At 53.1% G+C, this 25,383-nt stretch overlaps 1 protein-coding gene across 1 annotated transcript in view; it reads left to right on the top strand.

The window, feature by feature from the left end:
• SND1 (staphylococcal nuclease and tudor domain containing 1) overlaps nucleotides 1-25,383 on the top strand; it is a 483,811-nt gene that overhangs the window by 287,751 nt on the left and 170,677 nt on the right. The window contains exon 15 of the mRNA XM_054040282.1: nucleotides 8,860-9,001. Coding sequence (XP_053896257.1) covers nucleotides 8,860-9,001 — 142 coding nt within the window. The remainder of the gene's footprint in view (nucleotides 1-8,859; nucleotides 9,002-25,383) is intronic.

The following is a 25,383-nucleotide window of genomic DNA, read 5'->3' as shown; positions in this document are numbered from 1 at the left end:
CGTTAGCCTTCTTGGCAACAAGGGCACACTGTCGACTCATATCCAGCTTCTCGTCCGCTGTAACCCCTAGGTCCTTTTCTGCAGAACTTCTGCCTAGCCATTCGGTCCCTAGTCTGTAGCAGTGCATGGGATTCTTCCATCCTAAGTGCAGGACTCTGCATTTGTCCTTGTTGAACCTCATCAGATTTCTTTTGGCCCAATTGTCTAATTTATCTAAGTCCCTCTGTATCCTATCCCTACCCTCCTGCATATCTCAGTTTAGTGTCATCTGCAAACTTGCTTAGGGTGCAGTCCACAACATCCTCTAGATCATTAATGAAGATATGGGCAGGGGGACAGGGATAGCTCAGTGGTTTGAGCATTGGCCTGTTAAACCCAGGGTTGAGAGTTCAGTCCTTGAGGAGGCCACTTAAGGATCTGGGGCAAAATCAGTACTTGGTCTTTTTTTTATAAAAATGTCTGCGTGCCGCCAGCTGGCCTCGTGGCACAACGGCAGTGCATCTGACTCCAGATCAGAAGGTTGTGTTCAAATCACATCGGGGTCAGGCAGGTGACTGTTGCGCCTTTGTCCTGGTGCGCCTTACTTGGGGTGAGTGTCCTTTCAGAAAGGGCCATGGCCCTTGCTTTTTCGGGGGGAGGGATGGCTCAGTGGTTTGAGCATTGGCCTGCTAAACCCAGGGTTGTGAGTTCAATCCTTGAGGGGGCCATTTAGGGACCTGGAGTAAAAACCTGTCTGGGGATTGGTCCTGCTTTGAGCAGGGGGTTGGATTAGATACCTCCTGAGGTCCCTTCCAACCCTCATATTCTATGAGTCTATGAAACCGGCCCCAGGACCGACCCTTGGGGCACTCCGCTTGATACCGGCTGCCAACTAGACATGGAGCCATTGATCACTACCCATTGAGCCTGACGATCTAGCCAGCTTTCTAGCCATCTGTCCTTTTACTTTGTCCTTTTAGTGCACCTGACCTGAAGGATGGCAGCTCCAGCACTCTAGCCCTCAGAGAGTGGCGAGAGCTTGATATGTGGAATGGGTCCAGGTTCCACAGCTGGAGTCTCAAACTTACGGCACCTGGGGGTGCTTTGGTTATTGGTAAGATTGGTACCTACTGAACCGACAGCTCCATCTGTGTGTTTTGCACTTTGCTGCTTGGGGGAAACGAATGCAAAACACTCTGTTCTTCTGTTTCCTGAGAGCTGCTGCACCCTGGTTCAGCCTCTTGTGAAAATAGGGAGTCTCTTGGCTGATAATCATAGAAGTGTAGGGCTGGAAGGGACCTTGAGAGGTCATCTAGTCCAGTCCCCTGCACTCAAGGTAGGACTATTTAATAGCTGGACCATTCCTGACAGGTGTTTGTCTAACGTGCTCCCAAAAGCCTCCAGTGATGGAGATTCCACAACCTCCCTGGGCAATTTATTCCAGTGCTTAACCCACTCAAGTTAGGAAGTTTTTCCTAATGTTCAACCTAAACCATCCCTGCTGCAATTTAAGCCCATTGCTGCTTGTCCTATCCTCAGATATTAATGAGAACGCTTTTTCTCCCTCCTTCTTGTGACAACCTTTTATGTACTTGAAAACTGCTGTCATGTCACCTCTTAGTCTTCTCTTCTCCAGACTAACAACCCAATTTTTTCAATCTGCCCTCAGAGGTCATGTTTTCTAGACCTTTAATCATTTTTGTTGCTCTCCTCTGGACTTTCTCCAATTTGTCCACATCTTTCCTGAAATGTGGCATCCAGAACTGAATGCAATACTCCAGTTGAGGCCTAATTAGCGCAGAGTAGAGCGGAAGAATTACTTCTCGTGTCTTGCTCACAACACTTCTGCTAATACAGCTCAGAATGAGGTTTGCTTTTTTTGTAACAGTGTTACACTGACGCATATTTAGCTTGTGATCCACTATGACCCCCAGATCCCTTTCCGCAGTACTCCTTCCTAGGCAGTCATTTCCCATCTTGTATGTGTGCAACTGATTGTTCCTTCCTAAGTGGAGTACTTTGCATTTGTCCTTATTGAATTTCATCCTGTTTACTTCAGACCATTTCTGCAGTTTGTCCAGGTCATTTTGAATATTAATCCTATCCTCCAAAGCACTTTTGTCCACAAACTCTCTAAGTGTGCTCTTTATGCCATTATCTAAATCATTGATGAAGATACTGAACAGAACCAGACCCAGGACCGATCCCTGCGGGACCCCAGTCAATATACCCTTCCAATTTGACCGTGAGCCCTGGTAACTGTTTTCCAACCAGCCGTGCACCCACCTTTATCGTAGCTCCATCTAGGTTGTATTTCCCTAGTCTTTCTATGAGAAGGTCATGGGAGACCGCATCAAAAGACTTACTAAAGTCAAGATACACCACATCTACTGCTTCACCCCATCCACAAGACTTATTACCCTGTCAAAGAAAGCTATCAGGTTGGTTTGACACGATTTGTTCTTGACAAATCCATGCTGACTATTACTCACTCACTCACTCACTCATGCCCGTCACCCCAGTCGGGGTATGGGCCGCCAACCACAGATCTCCAGAGTCCTTTATCCTGGGCCATTTGCTCTAGCTGGTTCCAGGTATAGCCCATTTTTTTGCTATCAGCCTGAAGGTCGCGTCGCCAGGTGTTTCTTGGACGGCCTCTTTTCCGCTTGCCTTGGGGGTTCCACCGCAATGCCTGTCTCCTCATCTCTGCTGCGACCTGTGCCATCTTTCTTGACTCGTACATGGTCCTCACGTTCCATGTACCAATGGTAATCCTCCTGGTTGCAAGAAGGGTAATCAGCTTAGTGGCTTCCTCACGACTTTCACCACCCAGCGTCATGCGTCTTCGAGTCGAAGACCCTTCTTTTTCCAGGCTAAAAGTCTCTGTTATCTCTATTGTTGGCGTTTCTATAGCAGGTTGATTTTTTACGGGGTGGAGTTGCTAGCCCCACGCCCAACCCTCCTCCTTTATCCTGACTTGGGACAGGCAGATGGCCCCAAAGGACCTCTCTGGTGGAGTTTGACTATTACTTACCACCTTATTATCTTCTAGGTGTTTGCAAATTGATTGCTTGATTATTTGCTCCATTATCTTTCTGGGTACTGAAGTTAAGCTGACTGGTCTGTAATTCCCCAGGTCAGCTCCTTGCTATTCTAGGATGCATTTCATTAGGCCCTGGTGACTTGAAGACATCTACAGTAACTTGTCCAAGTAATTTTTAACTTGTTCTTTCCCTATTATGTCCATCTGGCATTCACTGTGTCTGATGTCCCATCGCTACTGACCTTTTTGGTGAAAACAAACAAAAAAGTCATTTAGCACTTCTGCTATTTCCACATTGTCTGTTGTTGTCTCTTCTCTCTCTCTCGCCCCCCTCCCCCCCCCCGCCCATGAATAATGGGCCTACCTTTGGTCTTCCTCTTGCTTCTAATGTTTTCTTGTTACTCTTTGTGTCAAGCTAATTTAATCTCAGTGCCTTGGCCTCTCTCATTTTGTCCCTACATACTCGTGTTTTGTTTATATTCATCCTTTTCATTTCTCTTCGTGTCTACGTTGTGTAGGACTTGTTTCTGAGTGTCAGATCATTGACGCTCTCCTGGTGAAGCCAGGGTGGTCTCTTGCCAGACTTCCTATCTGGCCTACGCAGCGGGATAGTTTGCTCTGGTGCCCATAATGATGTCTCATTCAAAACCTGCCAGCTCTCTGGAACCGCTTTTCCCCTTGGCCTTGGGGATCTCCCCAACCAACTCCCTGGGCTTGCTGAAGTCGGCCATCTTGATCTCCATAATGGCCAGGACTAGCAGCTTGGTATTGCGCTGCCTCCTGGGGGAGCCGGAGTTCGTAAGTGATCAGGAGCCCAGCGTCCGCCTAGGGATGCTTCTGGTGGATACAGCACTTCCCAGCCACCTGGTCCAAACAAACCGCCCCACTGAGGGGTCCCGTCCCCCGCCTGACATGCCCGGTGTGGTGCGCACAGGCTGCAAATGGGGGTCGCCGGGGAGCCCCCTGCTGAAGGAAGCTGTCTGCGACATGTCACGAATAGCAGGGCTTCGCCTGGGCGGTCTAGTCGGTCTCTCCCATTCCGAATTCCTGCCACTGCCATGAATAGAAAGGGAAGCCAGTGTACAATCTCCATCAGCCCCAGCTGGGCGGGGAGGCTGGTCCAACGGGGTGGGGGGGACTTTACAGGGAGAGTTAGGAATGTCGGGCTGGAAGGGAGCAAGTCCAGTCCGTGTGATCGTAGGCAGCCCCAGCGTATCATTCCCTTCACAAACGTACCAGGCTGGGTTGTTATCCCCCCTAGCGCCCAGTGGAGGCTGTTCTGGAGCCTCCCTCCTCTGGTGGTTAGAAACCTGCTTCTCATTTCCAGCCTGAATTTGTTCCTGGCCAGTTTATCCCATTTCCTCTTGGGCCAACATTGTCCTTTAGCGTCAGTGCTTACCCCTGCTGTATTTGTAGAGAACAGTCCGCTCCCCTCTCAGCCTGCATTGTGCTAGGCCAAACAAGCCAAGCTCTCCCAAGTTCCTTTCATAAGACGGGCTTCCCTTCCCCGGATCATCCCAGTAGCTCTCAGCTGCACCTTTCTGCTTGGTGATGAACCGTACACGGTATTCCAAAGGAGGGCTCACCAGTGCTTTATCCAATGGCATGAACACTTCCCTCTCCTAATGCACACTAGGATTGCACTTACTTGTTTTACAGCTGCGTCACGTTGGTGGCTCATCGGCATCTGATCGACCTACACGCCAAGGCCTCTTCTCCTCTGTGGCTGTCACCCAGTGAGCCCTGAGCTTATAGCAGACATTCTTGTTGTTAGCCCCTTGCACTTGGTGCTCTTACATTTCATCCCATTGCTGTTACACCAGGCTTCAAGGCCTCCCTGTACGATATTCTGATCCTTCTCTGTATTGACGATGCCTACCAACGTGGGGTCCTCCGCACGTTTTGTTAGTGCATTCCTGCTTCTTGTGCCAAGGCCATCAATGAAAATATCTAAATGAGAACAGTCCTGAGTCAGATCCTTGAAGAACTCCTCCAGCCCGAGTCGAGGGAACCCAGAACAACTTCTTCCATGTCCCCCTGCAGCTTGCTAGTGAGGTGGCTTATAGGCTGTGTAGTCTAGTGTCTGGAGTCAAGACCCCTGGGTTCTAATCCAGGTTGTCCCTGACTCCCAGTGTGACCTCTGGCCTGGTTATCAGGGGAGCTGGGCTCCCATGCGGTTCTGTGTCTGTACAGCGCTCTAAGGCCCTCTGGTCCGTCACAGGTATTTCTCTAGCCTTCAGTTGAGTGTCACACAAGCTTCAATGCATTTACCCTCCATGCTATTATACCAGGGAGATTAAGTGACTCACCCAGGGCCTCACAGGGAGTCAGTGATGGAGCAGGGAATTGAAGCCAGATTTCTCAAATCCCAGGCTAGTGCTCTAACCGTTGGGCTGTCCTTCCTCTCTGGTGAGCTGCTGTACGGTTGGAGTGCAAAGCGTTATTGCCTAGCTCGGCGTCCGCTGCATGCTTCTAACGCTGTCATCGCTTTTCTTGTGCCCCCGGGGATCGGCAGCTCCAGATGGGCCACGATAGTCTCCTTTCTTCCCATCTTCAAGTCTAATCTGCCATGCCGCTGCCAAGGCACCTCTCGCTGTCCTGGGGCGGGGGCTCTGCTCCAAAGATTGAGGACTGCCTCCACTCGCCTGGTCCCTCCTTGGTTTCTTTTTTGGTCACATCTGAAATGCTGCAGGTCGCGTCCTGTTAATGAGAGTCTGAGAGGTGCAGACGCATGTTGTCAGTCGGGATTCGGCTGTTGTCAACGTACGCGCTGCTCCCACTCTCCCCTTGCCACTTAATTTTCCCGGAGTGACACGCGGGCCTGTCTTCGTAGCCTGGCTCGCACTCTGGTCTAAGGAACGTATGCAGATAGCCGTTCCTTTTCGCCCGCTGACTGCGCTGGAAATAATGAGTTTCCGAGGCAGGGAGCTGGTTCCAATTTACATTCAAGTCCCATAGCGGGAGCAGCGAGCTCTCTGCTCTAACCTTTGCCATAAAATATGGCATTTTGAATGCCCCTGCTCCTTCCCAGCGCGTCCTTTTCTGCAGTGCAAGCCGTTCAGCGGTGGGGCCGGATCTTGGGAACATCCTATTGATTTTATTTCTGTGATCTAGTGAGTTTCCATCTACATCTCTGCTTTAGCAGTCTCGTCAGGCAGCCCTTCGGTGAACTAGAGCCAAGCTTTTCCTGAAGGGAAGAAAGTTTCTGGCTGCAGCTAGTTTCTCCCTTCTCTTCCTTTGCAGTTCATTTTTCTAAATTAGGGACACAGTGAAATAAAAAGCCACCTGGCTGTGTTTTATTTTAGGAACAGCTTTTTTTTTTCCGGGTGAAATCAATCAGACGCCCGTGACGTTTAGTGTCTTGCGTCTGCAATGTACAGATTGCTCCGTTTTTGGCTAAGGCCTCTGGTTCAAAAGGCATGACTAACCTAGCGATTGGAGATAATCAGTTAAGTAATGCGTTCCCAAATTGTAGGCCCAGCCTATGAATAATGGCCTGAGATTTAAGCCTGTTTAGCAAATGGTCTTAATCTGTTGGTGCTTTCTGACCTGTTGGATGCTTGTCCTGTTTGCCTCTGCTCCGTTCTGGGGTGGGGAGGGAAGTTGGGCATGTGGGAATTTTCCACGAACTTAGGCTGCTGGTCTGCTCTGGCTTCTATCAAGGAAAGCAGCAGTGAGCTGGGAGGAGACTGTCTTCCTGCTGTTTCTGCTGTGATGGGTCCGTTTGAAAGAACACTGAATCCCATTACTGTAAATATCGTTCTGAGCCCTCCCTCAACGTCTGGGCCTGTCTAATGAACGCGTGCCAGGCATTAAAGTATGGTGCTGCACGCATTTCACCGAGCACCGAGTCCCTCCACCACCACCGACCCTCGCTCACGACCAATATGCATTAATTTATATACAGTGGCTTGTTGCTAGGAGTGGAGCAGGCAGCAAAGTGCGGGATTCAGTTGAGGCAAGATTCCCTGCGAAAGGGAAGCACTTGCTGCTCTGCCGGGGGCTGCGTCGGCCCCGGGTTATCTTTCACGGGGGGGAGAGAGGTTGCTGGAGTTGGGTGTCCCGGGCCAGCTGGCGCATCTCCTATCCACCCGCACCAGGGCTCGAATGGCGGGTTTTAGTGGAACAGCCTAGGGCAGAGGAGTGGCCGGGCAGGGGGCAGCTGTCTGCAGAGGATTTTGGCACCTACCGCCTTGCTGCGGTGTCTTAAACAAGTGAAACTGGGCATCTAGCGTGATGGGTGGGGAGGGGATCCCAGGGGTGGCTCTGAGCCTGACAGGAAGAGCGCGTTCTCGCAGCACAGAGGTCCTGAGACACAAGCTCCTTCCTTGAGGAAGGCCGGGAGCTGTGCCAAGGTCACAGGGAGCTGCCTGGATCCAGGCACGCAGACTGGGGCCAGGTAGATAACTGAGCGTTTAGTGATGATTTGTATTAGCATAGCGCCCGGGAGCCAGGCCCGAATTGCGCTAGGTGCTGTACAAACACAGGATGAAAAGCTGACCCCTGCCCCAGAGAGCTCCCCATCAGAGTATGAGACGCGATGACAGGTGGAGACAGACAGATGGGGGAGCACATGGAAACACACACAGTCCTGGTATCTGCTCAGCCCTGAGTGCTCCATGAGTCGTCTGAGCGGCTGGTCTCCCTAGGGGCCCCAGATGCCTGGGGCTGAATTCGGCAGGGACCATCAGCCACTCGTGCCCAGATGCTGCCCCATAGCTAGCAGGGCATGTGGGTGCTGTTGTCCTGGCTTGCCGGAGCAGGTTCAGACACCTGACCCGAGCAGCCTCGTCGGCTGGGGAAGGAGGCTATGGGAGCCCAGCATTCAGGCCTTGTCTATGCAGGAAAGATTTTCCATACAAACTCGGGTGCATTTAAACCAGTTTATCCCGGTGTAGCCCCAGCCCCAGGCCTGCCGGTCCGGGAGAAGAGCTGCCCTTTCTCCATGCAGCTTGTGTCGCTTGGGAAGCCAAGCCAAATAGAAGAGTCCCAGGCCAGGGAGGGGGAAGGGCGAAGGGCAGCTCAACCATGAAAGTGTCCGTGGAGGCAAGGCCTTGGAGACCCCTGTGTGGAGGCCAGCCCGGCTCCCCGCTGACTGTCCTGCCGGGCGGGTGGAGGAGAGGTGGTCGCGCCGGGGACTCGAATCACTGTCAGTGAGATAAGGGGCTGTTCAGGGCAGCGCCAGGCCTTGTGTGGTTTGGGCCCTGGCCCTGCTGCCCGCTAGGGAGCTGGGCCGTAGCACTGCTCGCAGCCTACATGCAGCTGGGCGTACGAGTGGCCATGTTCCCACACCTGTGACTTGCTGCCATGTGCCTGTGAGGTGCCGGACAGGAGTACCTGATTGCTGCCTTGCCGGGAAACTCAGCTCTCCCCTTCCCTGCTGAGGAGCTCCCTAGTGCAAATGTGCCCTGCTACCTAGCATGCTGGGGGCTGACCCCACCATCTGCGGGGCCGGGAGCTGGGGGCAGGGTTTGGTTCCCTGGAGCAGACTCTCCACCTCGCCCCCGACGGCGCTGTGCTCCCCAGAGAGAGTCTCCCAGCCAGCCAGGTACAGCACTGACCAGGCCAAGCCCCATCTTAATGGTGACTCGTTATGGGCCGAGTGCCGCTGTCCCCTCTGACTCATCAGCCCTTCTGTCCCCAGCCAGCAGGCTTCAGCCTCTGGCCTGAGCGGCAGGGGCCTGTGCTCGGAGGCCAAGGCTCCGGGTTCGATCCCTCGCCGGCCCAGGCTGGGGGTTGTGTAACTGGCTGACACGAGGGCGCTGTGCCTTGTCCCACGGGGGTGTGGGTTCCCCCTCGCACCATTGGTCTGGAACGTTCTCCTTTCTCTCTCCCAGGACACCCAGAAGGCCAAGCAGTTCCTGCCCTTCCTGCAGCGGGCCGGCCGCTCCGAGGCGGTGGTGGAGTACGTCTTCAGCGGCTCTCGGCTCAAGCTATACATGCCAAAGGAAACCTGCCTTATCACCTTCCTGCTAGCAGGTGAGCCAGCCTCGTGTCTGCGGGGGTGGGGCTTGTGCCTCGTGTCTGTGGGGGTGGGGCTTGTGCCTCGTGTCTGCGGTGGTCCCTTGCTGGGCGGGCAGCGGCTTAGCCTGCCCTTGATCTGTGGTGTCTGGCGGGGGCATGGCACGGGAGCTCTCAGGCCCGCCATGCCGCAGCATGAGAAGGGTTTGGAATGGGGGAAGGTCCGCAGTCCGTCTGTCCATGCCAGTGCCCCAGCTCCCTTTGTGACTGATCTGAGTCTGATTCCCCTAAGGCCAGGGGGGCACAGAGTGCACTCTCCCTCCGGGGTCTCCCCTCCCCATGCTGCTGTGGGCACATCCCCTCTGTGTGTAGGGGAGCGAGCAGCACTGAACCCAGCTTTGGTGCCTTCCTGCACCTCGGCCGCATATCCTGCGCTGTGTAAACCTGCCTGGTACCCTTCAAGGTGCAGAGGCTCTTCTTCCCCGGTGCCTGCTTTGACACTGGGGCAGTGTTTCTAGGGGACCCCCCCCAACATATCTCCAGCACAGAGCCCGTTTTCTTCCACCTCCCATGGCTCGCTGCCTCCTGCGGGGGGAGATCCAGGTTTGAACCCTGGCCCCGGCCCCCTCCTGGCGGCTCCGGTACCTGAGCCAGCTACACTGCTCTGTTCCATACACGTGTAGCTCTGTCTGTCTGGCGCCTTCATCTCTCCCAGCAAAGCGCAGCCACGAGCCGTGTGCTCGGAACAATGTTCCTTTATGCACCCGAGGAGCCAAGCGCTGCGTTTCTTCCCCGCTGACGAGCAGTAAAACGTGTCTTTCTTGGCGCTCGCTGCCTCCTGGAGGGGCTGCGTTGTTACGGGCGAGGCAGCGCCTTTCCCCATCACGCTCGGCACTGAGCCCTTGAAGCCTGCTCTGCTTCTTCGTTCTCGCGGATCTCTCGGATGATGAATCTCGCCTGGCTGCAGTGGGGCTTGCTGGCAGCCGCTTGCCATCTGCCCCGGGTCTCCTCCTCCCTGCCAGGCTCTGGGAGCTGCCTTCCCTCCCCTCCCCTCGTCTTTCAGCAGGTAGAGGGGGTCACAGGACGCAGTGCATCTGGCTGAAGGATATGGGGCCCGAGATCACAGCTGCTTCCCCCACTGTCAGTTCTTGTTGAGCGTCTCTCTCATTGCATGTGAAGTTAATGATCACTCTGCAACTTGCTCTGCCTTCTAGAGGGATTAATTGAGCTGGGGCGCCGTAATCAGACATGACTGCGGGCTCTGCCGAGGCAGGAGTGCTGAGCGGTCAGACTCCCGGCGCCGGGGCTGGGGCTGCGCACACCCCGGCGCTTGTTTGCACTGCATCTCTGCTCTCCCTGGAGATCCCCCTTCCTCCTGCCAGGGTGCAGAGAGGGGTCTCTGGGTCACTGGCAGGCAGTCCTGGAGTCCTGGCTGTTGGCCTACACACAGACCTCGGCTTTCTTCCCTCCGCCGGTCCCCAGGGAGATCCCACGTGGCATGGGCAGCTGAGCCTTTGAGTCATGATGTAGGAGGAAGGCAAAACAGCTGGCTCCGGTTCAGCGCTCTTTGTTTTACTAACACTTCTGTTTATCCCTCCACGCTTCTCCGCCTGGTGCCTAGATCTGGGCGTTTCCCGTGACCCTGTGGAAGGACAATGCTGCACTGGGGCTCTCTTCCAGGTGAGGGATGCCCTTACGGTGCCCAGCCAGGCCGGTGTGGAGTATCCCAAGCCCCACTGGTCTCTGCTCCTCTCGGGTGCCCCGACGTCACCGGCTCCATGGTGACACTGCTCTGTTCGGTCTCCATGCAACCAAGTTCTTCTCCAGCCAGCTCTCGGAGCGGCTCGGGCAGAGTCCGCGTGGTAGTGGGGTCACTCCGTGGCCTCCCAGCAGGCTGCCGGTGAGTCTGCTGCAGCCCTCCCAGAGTTGGGTCCTGAATCTCATTGAGCAGTGAGCTGAACAGATGTGAAATGTATTAGCCGGTAGCTACAGCGGAGTGTTGGGAAAACAGCTGTGGCCCTTGTGTCCTAAAAGCCCTCTGTAAATCAGGCAATGGTTCTGAGCCTCTTGTGGCTCACTGCCGGGAACTCTGGGCCCTGTTCTGCCGGCTGCCTCTGCTCCTGGCTTCGCAGGTGTTTGGTGTCCGGGGCGGGGGGTGTGTGTTTGAGGGGGTGGTGTTGCTGTTTGCAAGCTGTTGGGCTCCCTGTGCCACTGCCGCACATGGCTACATCCTGGACCTGAGGCTCTTGTGGCCGAGCATATGGCCGGCTGGACAAACTCTCTGTGACGAGATGGCATTTCTCCCCGCCGCTTTGCCCTGCACCCTGGCCTGGGCGCCGGCTCCGGTGCAAGCTGTGTGCTAGGAAATGGGTTTCTCTGCGATAGCCATCCAGTCACCCTGGCCCAGGTCCCCAATCTCTGAGCCGGACAAACCCTCAGGAATCTTCAGGGGTGGTTTGAAAGGAATCTGTGGGAGCTGCTAGGAATGGCTCTCCCCACCAGCTCCAGTGTGATCGGTGGCTGGATGCAGGTAGTGTTCCTCTGCAGTACTTGGGTGCTGTCTGTCTGGCCCTGTTGCAGCGTAACCCAGGTGCCCGGTGTGTGACGCTGAATGTGTTTTATGGCTCTCCTGGTAGAGGGGATGCCCAGCACCCCTGGCTGTACTCACGGGGGGTGGCAGATGGCCCAGACCTCTGGGTACAGAGCGGGATTTGTGCACCTTACATTTTTGGTGGGGAGCATGTTGGCCAGCTCTTCTGGGATGTTACGTTTCCACCTGGGCAATCCAGAATCTCCCGTCTGGCTTTGATTTGGGTCACTTGTCCTCATCCCTCTGCCCCACTTCTGACTGAAGCCAGGCCTCTCCCATGGCTACGAACCCCCAGCGTGGCACTAAGTAGGTGGCCCCACAGATGTTACCCAGAGAGGCAGGACAGGACAGTATGGCTCTGCCTGTCTCTGGTCTGCTGCGGGACTGGGCTGAGCACCCAGGTTCCTTACAACGCAGAGTCTGGTGTTGGATTAGCTCCTCCTCGGGACACGCTGCTCCCATCATCAGACTGAGGCCATCTACACTACCTGGCTTTCTGTTCTATTTCCCCTGCCTCTTTCCCGGGGCAGCTCAGCCTGGGGGGTGCCAGAGGCTGTCTCCATTGCACACCATGTAGGGTAGGTGTGGTACACGGCGCAGTGAAAGGCAGGTTCCTCACTGCCAGCACCTTTCTCACTGCCTGCTTCCTGCCAGAGCCTTTCCCCACTGCTGGAGTCTTTCACTGCAGTGGGGAAAGGCTCCGGCCGTGGGACACTCTGCTGCTCGAAATAGCCCCGTAGCCCTGGGAGGCGCTGGCTGGGCGAGTAGAGCCCTAGAGGTACCTATCTAGCTACGGTCCCACAAGGTTCAGGCGTGTCCCTGTCTACACTGCTGTTTGGACCCTCGCTCCCCACTGGGGAGGGAGGCCACTCTGCCTCGTTGTCAGAGGCGGTAGTCTTCCGGCTCGGGCCACACTGTACGCAGTCTGTGGTTCTGGGCCTGTCCAACAGAGGCAAACACACCACAATAGTCTGGGGCTCTGGTCCCTACCGGTGGGCGGGGCAGTGCCTGACAGTCTTTAGCCCCCAGCCTCTCAGCTGGGGTTGACAAAAATTAACAGTAGGGCCCCAGCCCGCGGGGCTGATAACCAGCTGTAGCCTAAGCCTCCGGGCCTAAGGTAGCCGGCAAACACACCCAGTCAATAGCTCTAGCCCTGTGGGTGGGGCAGAGCAGGGAGCAGGCTTTAACTTCAGCTTGTGGGCTAAGGCAGCCAGCAAACACACACAGTCTTGGGGTTCAGATAGGCATGAGCACCCACACAGTCTAGGGGTTCCAGAGAGGTTGAGCACCCAACGGGCAGTCTAGGATGCTAGTGGGGGGGGGGGGGGGAGTCAAGAAGCACAGTCCTCCTGGCCTAAACTGGGGAGTCGGCCACCCGAGGGTGGAGTGGCAGGGGGACGCGGGCCCACCCTACTCCACCGCGTCCCAGCCCAGGCCCCTAACAGTGGCAGAGTGATCCGCCACTGGGTTGGCAGGGGTCCAGCCGCAACACGCCGACCCAGAAGCAGTCAGCCCTGTATCCGGCCAGTCGTCAGCTGCCCCTGGGCTCCTTCCTACCTCCCCGGGGTTCGGTACTTCCGGTGTCCACTGGTCCTCAAGCTCCTCTGGATATACAGCTGATGGCAGTCCCGGCAACTCCTCGTCTGGGTCTGTCTCCTCTGGGGGCAGGGTGCGGCCGAGCCCAGGTTCGGCTCCCGGTGCCGCAGCAGGGCAGAGGTGTCCATCTCCTCCACGGGCTCCGGCCCAACTGAGCTGCAGAGCTTTCCTTTTATACTTCCTGCCCCGCCCTGGAGGGGGCGGGGCGGGTTGGGCTCCGCCCACCAAGGGGAGTGTAGTGGTGCCTCAGTCCACTGTCCTAGGGGTGTGTGTAATGTACGCGCTCTCTGTGCTGCCGAAAGGAGAGTGTGGTGTAGATGTACCCGTTGTGTACAGCAGCGGCTGGCAGGTTTAGCCACCTCTCATGTGCCCCTGCTCGGCGCAGGGCTGGCGACCCGGCGTGTTTACACCAGCACTCCTGCCACTGGAGCTGCACCAGCTGTGGAAACAGCATGGAGTCTCCTGAAAACCTGCTGAGCGGGTCTGTTGTGTTCGAGGGAATGTCTGGGCTAAGGTGCTACTCTGCCCAGCGTTACACAAGCTCGGGCTTGGTACACAGGGACCTCCGCCTGCTCGCACCATGGCATACGCACCACCAAACAGCCTGTTCACCTCTGCTAAGGACACGGAAAACAAGGAAAAACAGCTACAGCCTGTGCAATGTAAGATGCTGAGTAAAGCTTTTCCTGTAACAGCCTCCCGGGTCCCCTTTCCCTTTCGCTGGAGGGAGCTGGGGAAGGAAAAGGCCCTTGTTGGCCAGTCTCTGAGATGGTAGAAAGCCAGTGATCGCTCTCCTTTTGGGGAGACGGGCTGGGGCTGCTGCTGCGTCCAATCCCGGTTTATCCCGGGTGGTGGTTGGGATTCAGCCGGAGCCAGCAGGGATGGCGATGTCAGCTGGGTCCCTTTCTCTGGCCACCACTCCGGCTCGGGAGGGAAAAGGCCCAGGGGATGGTAGCCAGGATGGTGGAGCTCGCTCCCGTAGCTTCTGTCTGTTCTTCTGTCTCTTCCCCCAAAGCCTCTTGCTGCAAGGACCCAAAAAGGGGTGATGGGTGGAACAGCCCATCCCCTTGTTACATTGTCTGCCACTTAGGCCTAGTTTCCTATCCCAGTTTTGGGTCACTGATTTCTAACGTAACTCAGTCCTTGAGCTGTATCTGGAGGCCGTTTTGTTTGGACTAATTTGGTTTTTTTGCCCCTTTGTACGTTTTCCCTATAGGTTATTGTGACCTCTTCTGCACTGTCATGCACTCTTTGCAGCTGAGCTCACGACGAGGGTAAATACATAGACCAATTATTGTAACAGGTACGAGGCCTCCCTCACCCCCAGTTACTAAGAGTCTCCAGTTTCTGGGGAGGGCTATTGGTAGAGGGAAGCTGTTCCATAAAACCGGCCTGGGGATAGGATGACCACGAGTTCCCCCTGCACTGAGCTCTGATCGGCTGGGGGGCTGCCTGGAGAATTACGGACACACCATCGATGTGTTTTGTGCGCATCCCTCTTCCAGAAGCTAGAAGAGACGTTCCTGCCCCAGTAAAGCTGGTTCATTTTCTAGCTTGTGCACCAGCATCACTGACCGCTTGGAACCTATTGCATTCATTAATGTTGCAGGATCTGCATGGAAAGGTAGGGGAGAGTTTTTATTGTTCCTGTAGGTCCTACAAAAATGCTGAACAGTGTTGTGGATTTTTTTTAAAGAACTCCTATTACTGGTCCATTTCTGAACTAATACTTAGCCCGTCTGTAGCCCTTCCCAAATGCCGTGGAGCCTTTATTAATAGCTACCAGGCTCTGTTGGCAGACTAGCTGGTGGTAGCGGCAGCAGGTACAAATAACCAGAGGAGGCTGCCGTGCTCCCTTTGTCCCCGTGGATGGGACCAGCTCTTCCTCTCCGACGCTGTTGACTTCAGGGTACTTGATTATTGTGCAAGTTGCAGTGCACAGAGCTTCCCGCCTCCCCTGCTGTGTTTGCCTGGCTCCATCAATGGGAGACAATGTGGGGCTGTGTTTATCTCTCTCGTTCTTGTTTCTATGGTGATAACCATGTACAAAGGATAACCCTGAACACTGATCGTTCTTAACTCAGTTATGAAAAATTCAGTAAGCGCATAAATAAATAGACAGGCGTCACACAGACAGGAGGGTTCTGTAGACTCTGGCTCTCGCCTCTACCAGAGGAAGAAATTTTCAGGATACATTTAAATTTACAGCCTTAACCTGCTTTTAGTCCTTTTATCCGGGAGATGGAGAGCAATCTGTGCCCTTGAAAAGGAGACGCTTGACAGAGGAGCGGGGTCTTTCTTCCTTCCTAGCTCCCCCACTGCTGCTGTCTTTGACCTCCTCTCTCCTTCCCTGGGCCTCTGAAATTACCAGCTGGCTAGAGACCCACCCCACCCTGAGAAGCTCTGAGAGGCTCAGAGAACCAAGCAGCAGAAGGCTGGTCTGCCGGCTAGTGCACTGGGCTGCAGCTCAGGGATCTGTGTGGGGTGGCCTTGGGCACGTCACTGATTCTGAGCCTCAGCTCCCCTTCTGTGCGGCGTGGATAACGACGCTGCCTTTCCCCCCTGTCTTGTGAACACTGTGGGGCAGGGACCCTGCATCACTCGCGGGTGGGCTATGCCAGGCGGATTTCAGCCGGGGCCTCCAGGAGCTACTAGGATAGTAAGAACCGGAACCAGCACCAAGGGCCCCTCCTGACGCCCACTGTGCATGGAATGGAGTGGGCAGCGCACTGGAGTTCTGCACTGCATCCCTTGTGGCTCGGACAGTGACAGGCAAGGGACTCTCTGGTAGGGCCTGTGTGCTCCAGCAGGGTGGAGTGGGTGGGTGGGGGGGTCCACGTGTCATTCAGCAGCTGGAGAGGGCAGGGCTGTGGCACTGAATTCCTCCGTGGCTGCAGAGCCCAGGTTGTGCCGTGCGTGCGCTGCGGGATTTGAAGTAGATGTTTTGCAGCTGGTGAAGCTGCTAGAGAGGCCCGGCAGATAGGGACTGTCCTGGGGCTCGGGGACCTGGGTCCTATTCCCAGCACTGCCACTGGGCAAGTCACTGCCCCTCTATGCCTCGGTTTCCCCAGCCGTGAGAGGGGGTGATGGTGCGGGCTTGCCTTGGTGAAGTCCTGTGAGCTACAGATGGACAGCGCTGTCAGAGAACAGTTGTGGGGTTCTGCGCTGGATGTGGCAGCTGCTGCAGTGACGCCTGCTGCCCATGCCGGTGGGCAAATGTGCAGCTTTCCAGCCCCCGTCTCAACGCTACGCAGCTGCGTGTTGTGTGCCCGGCTCCTTTCCCCCCCTCGCGGCTGCCTGTTCGCTGTGGATCAATTGCTGTGAGTCCATGCTCCTCGTCCGTTCGCAGGACCCCACCGGCCGGAGCGCCAGCTTCATCGGTGCTGCTTGTGCTGGGGAGATGGCGCACTCCAGCCGTGATGGTGATCCTGCGGCTTCCTTCCCCGGGAGTGACTGGAGATCTCACCTATGCAAACTGTCTGGAACATAGGGACTTCCCACCACTGCAGTGTCTATCTCTGCGCTGCACAGCTGGGCGGAAGGAAGTGTGCACCCTGTGCAGTGTGCAAAGGCCTTGCTGCTTCCATAGGCCCATTTTCCAGAATCTGAGCTAGACGTGTGCTTGTGGGAGGCGTGTGCGAAGCCAGCTTCTCCGTGTGTGGGCACAAGTCACTGCACAATCTTATTTATAATTAACTAGCCTTAAAGTCAGCTGCAAAAGACAAGGAAGACTCCCCGTGCCAGGGCCTCTTGACATCTTAAAATTTTAATAAGCGATAAAACTCCCACTTGGGGGGAAAACCACTAAATAACGTGTCTGCGGGATGGCAGGCTTGGAAGCAGCTGGCACGGGGGATTCTCTCGGCTTGCCCTGAGAGCTCATCTCCAGTGCTACCTCAGTGCCAGTCACGCCCTGTGTGCTCTGTATGAATACGCATCGCTGTTCATTCGGAGTGTAGAGCCAAACTCCCTCTGCACCACGACTCCCACTCCTTGGGCTGGACTTGGTGCCGTTCTTGCACCCGGCTGGCAGACTGCGGGGTTTGGCTGCGCAATGCTGCTCTGGGGTGATTTCTGCATACTCATGAACCCCCTGCGGGAGCTGGGAGGGCAGGACTGGCACCACCGAGTTGCTCAGAGGAAAGGCATGGGGAACGCTCTTGCCAATCAATTCCCCCGCCACCCTCCCCCCCCCCCCCCCAATGAATTAGGGCGGCGAGACGCTCCCCTAGCACAACACTGCTAGGGCCTCTATATGTCTGAGTGGAATCCTGCACTGCTGTCGCAGGGGCATGAATGATTCAGATGGCTGGTGTAATTGTGTTCCCTGCGTTTCTGCCCTTAATGAGACAATTAGTGGGGCTGCTGAGACTTCAGAATTCTCTTTGCTTTCTGTAATTGAATTACTGTTTTATGGAAATCCCCCTCCAGCCCCCCACTTCCTCTCCATGCAGAAAGCCGCCGTTCCTTTCCAGGATGGCTTCACCCAGGCCCGGGTGCTGCGCTGGCTGGGGAGAGTTTGCCTCAGAGGTCTGGGGCAGCAGCTGCTGAAGCTGTGTGGGTTCGCTTGGCGCCAGCAGGGCTGTAACAGTGGCCAGGAGGCGGCTGGCCTAAAGCGCGGTATGTAGACATCAGAGCCTCCCCCGTCGCAGCACAGGCTCCCCCCAGGACACGGGGTCGAGGTCCTTGTCTGAACGACGTGGGGCCTTAGCGATGCCCTGTGCTCTGGGAGCATCCCTGCACCACCCCCGGGGGCTAATGGACGAACTGCCTGTCACAAGGTGGGGGGCTTTCTGGGGGAGGGATAGCTCAGTGGTTTGAGCATTGGCCTGCTAAACCCAGGGTTGTGAGTTCAGTCCTTGAGGGGGTCACTTGGTCCTGCTAGTGAAGGCAGGGGGCTGGACTCAATGACCTTTCGGGGTCCCTTCCAGTTCTATGAGATAGGGGACTAGTCCAGGGCACCCCAAACCTTGCTGGCTCCCACTGGGAGCACATGGTGTCCTCCAGTCACACCCGGCACATGGTGACTAATGGAGCTCCTCCATCCTGGGGGGAGGGGGAAGGGACCAGATCGGGCAGAGTCATGTTACTTGCATGCCTCAGTGGGATACCTGGCTGACAGGTGCCATAGGAGAACATGCACAGAACTCTGAACCATGACGATTCCTAGCTCTTGGTGCGTCACTATCATTATCCCCATTTCACAGGTGGGGAAACCGAGGCACAGAGCACGGCAGTGACTTGCCCAACATCCCCCAGCAGGCCAGCACCCGAGCCTGGAACAGAGCCCACATCTCCTGAGTGCTCTAGCCAGTAAGCCCCACAAGATACCTGGCAGGGTGCAAGTCACTGTGGCATGTGACAATGCGGTTCTGGCGGAACCCAACTGAGAGTGCCAACTCAGGACAAATTGCTCAAATAGGGCAGTTACAGCCCAAGGCTGGGGTTTTTTCCACCTCTAAGGCAAACCAAACCAGCCAGACTAAGAGGACTTCAGTCTCACCCCACTGGCTAACTGCAAGTCTCACAAGCAATCTCCTTAGATACTCCAGTTTCCCAGTATTACCACCAGTACCACTCGTTATGGGGACAAAGGGTTATGAAAACCAATACCCCAGTAAAAGAAAAAGGTTCTCCTGATCCCAAAGGACCAAGCCCCAGACCCAGGTCAATATACAAATCAGATCTTACCCACAAATCACGCTGTTGCCAATCCTTTAGAATCTAAAATCTAAAGGTTTATTCGTAAAAGGAAAAAGATAGAGATGAGAGTTAGAATTGGTTAAATGGAATCAATTACATACAGTAATGGCAAAGTTCTTGGTTCAGGCTTGTAGCAGTGATAGAATAAACTGCAGGTTCAAATCAAGTCTCTGGAACATCCCCAGCTGGGATGGGTCCTCAGTCCTTTGTTCAGAGCTTCAGTTTGTAGCAAAGTTCCTCCAGAGGTAAGAAGCAGGATTGAAGACCAGATGGAGATCAGGCATCAGCCTTATATAGTCTTTTCCAGGTGTAAGATCACCTCTTTGTTCTTACTGTGGAAAATTACAGCAAAATGGAGTCTGGAGTCACATGGGCCAGTCCCTGCATACTTTGCTGAGTTACAAGGCGTATCTGCCTTCTCTCAATGGGTCCATTGTATAGCTGATGGTCCTTAATGGGCCATCAAGCAGGCTAGGCAGAGCTAATCTCAGCTTGTCTGGGATGTCACCCAGAAGCATAGCGTAAGTTTGCCATACAGACAGTATAGAGCCAATATTCATAACTTCAACTACAAAACTGATACACACATATAGACAGCATAATCATAACCATTAAACCATAACCTTGTCCTAGACACCCCATTTGACCCCCTTTATACAAGATTTGGGTGCCACTACAGGACCTTGGTTGCAACAATGATCTATATGGTCCCAGTTTATGTCAATAACGTCACACCCCCAACGCAAAATTGATGCAGGAAGGGATGACACAAACATCACTGACTGCATCCCAAGAGCTTCCCATCCTGGGTTCTGTCTCACTACAGCTAGTATGGGGTTAGAAGCCATACCAGTGTATAACAGAAATGGTTCATCAAAGTCATGTTCAAAAACATGATTGAACCTCTTTACAAACTCAAGGTAACACTTAGTTAGAACAATAGTGGATTGGATCTGCTCTGGCAGCATGGTTCCTGTATGTGCCATGTGATCTTGCCAGGAGCTAAAGAAAACTGCTACTTTATCCATACAAGCTTGGGCCAATGTTTGGAACCCAATTAACATCGCATAAATGCAGATATTAATGTTCTTCATAGTCCAGGAATCTTGGCATTTAGCCATGAAAGCAATATGGCAGTGTGCCTCAGTCTTCCTTTTCATACAGCACATTAGGTCTGGAATGTCCTTTCCCCTGTGAAAAGTTCCCATATTGTTTATATGCATTGCCTGTGAAACCCCAGTGTAACAAGGCCTTTTAACATAACGTGTGTTTTCATGTATTCCTTTTAACATGTTCAATGAATTCTCCAAAAGATTAGGCACATTGTATATTTTTACCGTTTGTGGCAATAGCAACACATTAATTACAAAATTTAGCAATAACAACAAGTTCATTGCAAGAGTCCATCTACAGTCATGTTTGTCATGCCACCCCTTTGGCTCAATACCATTGGAGTTTGGGCCTTTTAGGGTCAACCTGTGGCTTCCCTTTGCAAAATTCAGTTTTCTCTTTCCTCCTTGTCCTGCAGGATCAAACCCTGATTTCTCTTGCTTAACAGAATTTACTGGCTGATGGGGTGGGCCCTCTTTGCTAACAGCTATTAGCAAGTCCTTCCTTTCCCAGCCAGGCAAGTAATTTGCACTACCCCAGACCAGAGCCAGTCCACCAGTTTTCATATTCGCAACTGCTATCATCTCCAAGGCTGGACTCTGTCTTAAAGAGATACCACACAAATCCAAAGAGTCTGCGGGTGAGAGTTTGCTTCCTCTCCCCCGCATCCTCAAGCATTTAGCCATAAAACTGCTCTGCTCTGACACATCAGTAACCAAATCTGTCCTCAAACCCCGAAGCACAAACTGCTCATTTAAAGAATCAGAAAGGAGACATTCCTGTTCCAACACCATTGTCTCCCCAACAAGTTGGCCCCACACAGCCACTTGGTTATAGGGATGCCACAATCCCTTAACAACTTTTACTTCCTCTGAGACCTTCTCAAAGCTACCCACACTGGATCTTTTACAAGGAAAGTTAGTGGATCCCTTCACAACAGACAATTTTTGGCTGCTAGGAACGGAAACTTCCTTGATTAAATCACTCTCACACCCTTCAATTGCAGGGAACTGCTTGCACCGAGTACCATGAGGATTCCTTTCTCCAGGAGCTTTTCTAAGCAGCAATTCACCCCTCACAGAACTTCTGCCCTTACCCTCTTCACCTAGGGCTTGCCCTAAAGGAACACTTTCCTGAGCAACAACAGACTCTGTCTGGATCTTACTTATATTCAGGATCACCTTTGGCCCATCAGGCAGATCTCTACACAATCCCCTTTCAGGCGAACCCATAGACTTCCTAGATAAAAGGTTAGAAATACTTCCCTTCTCTTTGCCACACACAAGCTTAGGAATTTTTTCCTTTTTGCTACAAGTTGTTAAACTGTCCGTAGGTAACACAACCAAATTACCTTTCTGCTCTTCTTGTGCCCTGGCTAGGGTATCACCCTGATCAGACAGAGTTGTTACACCCTTCTCCAACCACACATGAGCAACAGGCAAAATACAAGCACCAGAACTGTTTGGTCTCTGGGATTTTGCTAAGCCACTAACTGGATGCAACCTAGTTACGGGGCCATTCTCCCCAGCAGATGCAAACTTAGGACCATTCCCTTCCTGGGCTTTGGTTGAATCCAGAACCAACTCTGAGACAACTAAATTACTCTCAACCATCACAGGCCGAAAGGCACCTTCTGTCTGCTCCACAGACAAAAAAGAGTTGGAGACGCATTTTCCTTTACCAGACATACTGTTTGGGATTTCATTTCCCTTGTTCCAGCACACCGGGCTGTTCACAGACAACTGCTTGGAGATTGGGGTAGCTTCCTCCATAGGCAAGTCAACACCCCTGACAGACACAGGCACATTTCCTTCACTGTCACTATTCTTCGCACAGGAAACAGATAAGGTATAGGGGCACCCATCTTCCACTCTCCTTGCCTTCCCAAACTGCTGACTAGATAAAGCCATTAGCTCACAAGACTGCCTAGGCTCATCCAAAATCTCCTTGTTCTCCTCTCCCTTCGCTTGATCTAATTCCAGATTTACTTCTGAGACATTAGATAGACATTCAGAAACTTCATTCACAGCCAAACAGCTACTTTCCAAAGACAAACTTTTGGAGAAACCCTCCATAGGCACAACCTTAGGATCAATCCTCTCTTGTGCCTGGTTTGTATTAACTTGACTGACCATAGCTTTAATATCATTTCCAATCATAATATCCTTAGGGATTATGTCTTTTACTCCCACAACCATGGTGCCCTCCAATCCCTTCCATTTCAGGTGGATTTTAGCCAAAGGCACCCTGACAAAATACTTAGATAAGGCTACAACAGTTACATCTTCACCTGGCAAATAATCTTCCTTCCTGACCAGACTTGCTTTAACCAGAGTAATATCTGCTGCGGTGTCCCTCCATGCCATACACCTCACTCCATTCACTTCTGCATTGCTAATAAACTCTGCATTATTTCCCCCATATTTAGCTTTAATGTGAGTTTTAAGGTCAAATCCTTCAGAGACAACAGAAACAGCATTTGCACACAGGGCACCAATGCTGGGCTCTGTGTGGCTTGCCTGTGAGTTTACAACAACAGGGTTAGCATTGGCCGTGGCATTTGGGGTTGCTGGTTTTGGGCTGCCCTTCAGTGTCGGGCAGTCTGGTCTCATGTGGCCCAGCATACCACAGCGATAGCATGTAACCTGCTGGGGATGTGAGTTCCTACCCTCCGGGCCCCCTTGAACTCCTTTAGAAGAGTCAGGTTTATTTTTAAATCCTTCCCTCCTCTTGAACTGGGGAGAATGGTGATTAGTTTTCCCCGGGGTTTTACACCCTTCTCGAGCCCTGTTTTGGGTATGGGCATCAGCAATCTCTGCTGCCCGTAGGACTGACTCAGGGTCCCTGTCACACACAGCTGCTCTCACATTGTCAGGCACAATGTCTAAGAACTGTTCCAAAGTTATTAAATCCAGCAGTTTTTCAAAACTCCCATGAACCTTGGCTCCCATAACCCACTTTTTAACAAAACCCATCAGCTTATGAGCACATTCTACAAAAGTACAATCCTTAGACATTTTAAACTCTCTAAACTTAACTCTGTAAGATTCAGGAGTAACCTTGAACCGCCTTAACACAGAATCCTTAAACCGCTCATAATTTAATGCTTCTTGTTCCCCCAAGTCATTAAACACCTCCCTGGCTTTTCCAGTCAGTCTGGTTAGCAGGACAGGCATTCGCTGACCCTCAGGGATCTGGTACAGATTGCAGAGGCGTTCAAAGGTAGACAAAAACTCCTCTATATCCTCAGTATCATTGTAAATGGGACACATCCTTTCCCAGTTTTTCTCATGGCGGGGGGGAAGTGGAGTACCAGGTGGGGATGACTTTCTCCGCTCTTCCATTACTTGGAGCTGAAGTCTGGCCGTCTCCTGTTCCATCCTGTGAGTCTCCTGCTCAGCAGCGAGCAGCTCTAGACGCCCCTTACGGGCTCTCTTCTCTCTCATCAGCCTCCTTCTTTCTCTCTCTTTCTAACTCTGCTATTTTGTGCTTCTCCAGCAATCGAAGATCTGCTAGCTTCTGTTCATGCTCAAATTGCAGTTTACTTGTCACCCTTTGCATCCTAATTTTTTCTGCATCTTCTGCAGCCTCAGGTAAGGGCTGTGCTCTTGCCCCCTGATCACTGGCTATTAGCAGATTTCTCAGTTCTTCCTTTGTAGCTTTCTTTCTAAAGCTTATCCTCTTTTCTGAACACAAATTTTCCAGGGCTTTTTTCCCAAGTCCCTCATATGCTCTTTGCTCAGCCATTGCAGCAGCTCTTTAACCAACAAAACTCTCAATCCCAAAATTCAAATTTGGATAGCGTGGGGTTCTGACCCAAAGCTTAATTGACCTGGTTCTGTGGATCCAAGCACGACTACGCCACTGTGACAATGCGGTTCTGGCGGAACCCAACTGAGAGTGCCAACTCAGGACAAATTGCTCAAACAGGGCAGTTACAGCCCAAGGCTGGGGTTTTTTCCACCTCTAAGGCAAACCAAACCAGCCAGACTAAGAGGACTTCAGTCTCACCCCACTGGCTAACTGCAAGTCTCACAAGCAATCTCCTTAGATACTCCAGTTTCCCAGTATTACCACCAGTACCACTCGTTATGGGGACAAAGGGTTATGAAAACCAATACCCCAGTAAAAGAAAAAGGTTCTCCTGATCCCAAAGGACCAAGCCCCAGACCCAGGTCAATATACAAGTCAGACCTTACCCACAAATCACGCTACTGCCAATCCTTTAGAATCTAAAATCTAAAGGTTTATTCATAAAAGGAAAAAGATAGAGATGAGAGTTAGAATTGGTTAAATGGAATCAATTACATACAGTAATGGCAAAGTTCTTGGTTCAGGCTTGCAGCAGCGATGGAATAAACTGCAGGTTCAAATCAAGTCTCTGGAATACATCCCCAGCTGGGATGGGTCATTCAGTCCTTTGTTCAGAGCTTCAGTTTGTAGCAAAGTCCCTCCAGAGGTAAGAAGCAGGATTGAAGACCAGATGGAGATCAGGCATCAGCCTTATATAGTCTTTTCCAGGTGTAAGATCACCTCTTTGTTCTTACTGTGGAAAATTACAGCAACATGGAGTCTGGAGTCACATGGGCCAGTCCCTGCATACTTTGCTGAGTTACAAGGCGTATCTGCCTTCTCTCAATGGGTCCATTGTATAGCTGATGGGCCTTAATGGGCCATCAAGCAGGCTAGGCAGAGCTAATCTCAGCTTGTCTGGGATGTCACCCAGAAGCATAGCATAAGTTTGCCATACAGACAGTATAGAGCCAATATTCATAACTTCAACTACAAAACTGATACACACATATAGACAGCATAATCATAACCAGTAAACCATAACCTTGTCCTAGACACCCCATTTGACCCCCTTTATACAAGATTTGGGTGCCACTACAGGACCTTGGTTGCAACAATGATCTATATGGTCCCAGTTTATGTCAATAACGTCACACCCCACAAGATACCTGGCAGGGTGCAAGTCACTGTGGCAGGTGGCTGGCATGTTGCCCTGTGTGGAGACACCCAGCACTGGGGGCTGGCTCCTGTCTTTGTTAGCGTGGCTGCCAGAGGTGCTCCTAGGGCCTTTGCGTTTAGCTCTCCTTGAGAGACAGCCCTGTTGTTAAGAGCCAAGGACCCCAGCACAAGGCAGTGTGTTCCCACCAGCCTACAAGGCCCCTCCGCCCGTGGACTGAGGCTCTTGGGAGGGGGGAATCAAAGGGCTTTCGGGACACTAGGGAGTCCTGTATCTGCCTGGCTGGCAAGATGGGCCCAGAGACATTGCCCTTTGCTGTCGTGCTCGTTGCTGGGCGACTGGGGTCTCTGCCCCGTGGCCTCACAAAGGCTAAGAGCCCAGCCCATCCCTGCTTGCCCACAGGAGATCTCCAGCCCCTGGTGCGGGGGCGAG

The sequence above is a fragment of the Malaclemys terrapin genome, chromosome 1 (assembly GCF_027887155.1).
Source record: "Malaclemys terrapin pileata isolate rMalTer1 chromosome 1, rMalTer1.hap1, whole genome shotgun sequence".
NCBI classification, from domain to species: domain Eukaryota; kingdom Metazoa; phylum Chordata; order Testudines; family Emydidae; genus Malaclemys; species Malaclemys terrapin.
This window is presented reverse-complemented; position numbering and strand designations above follow the sequence as displayed.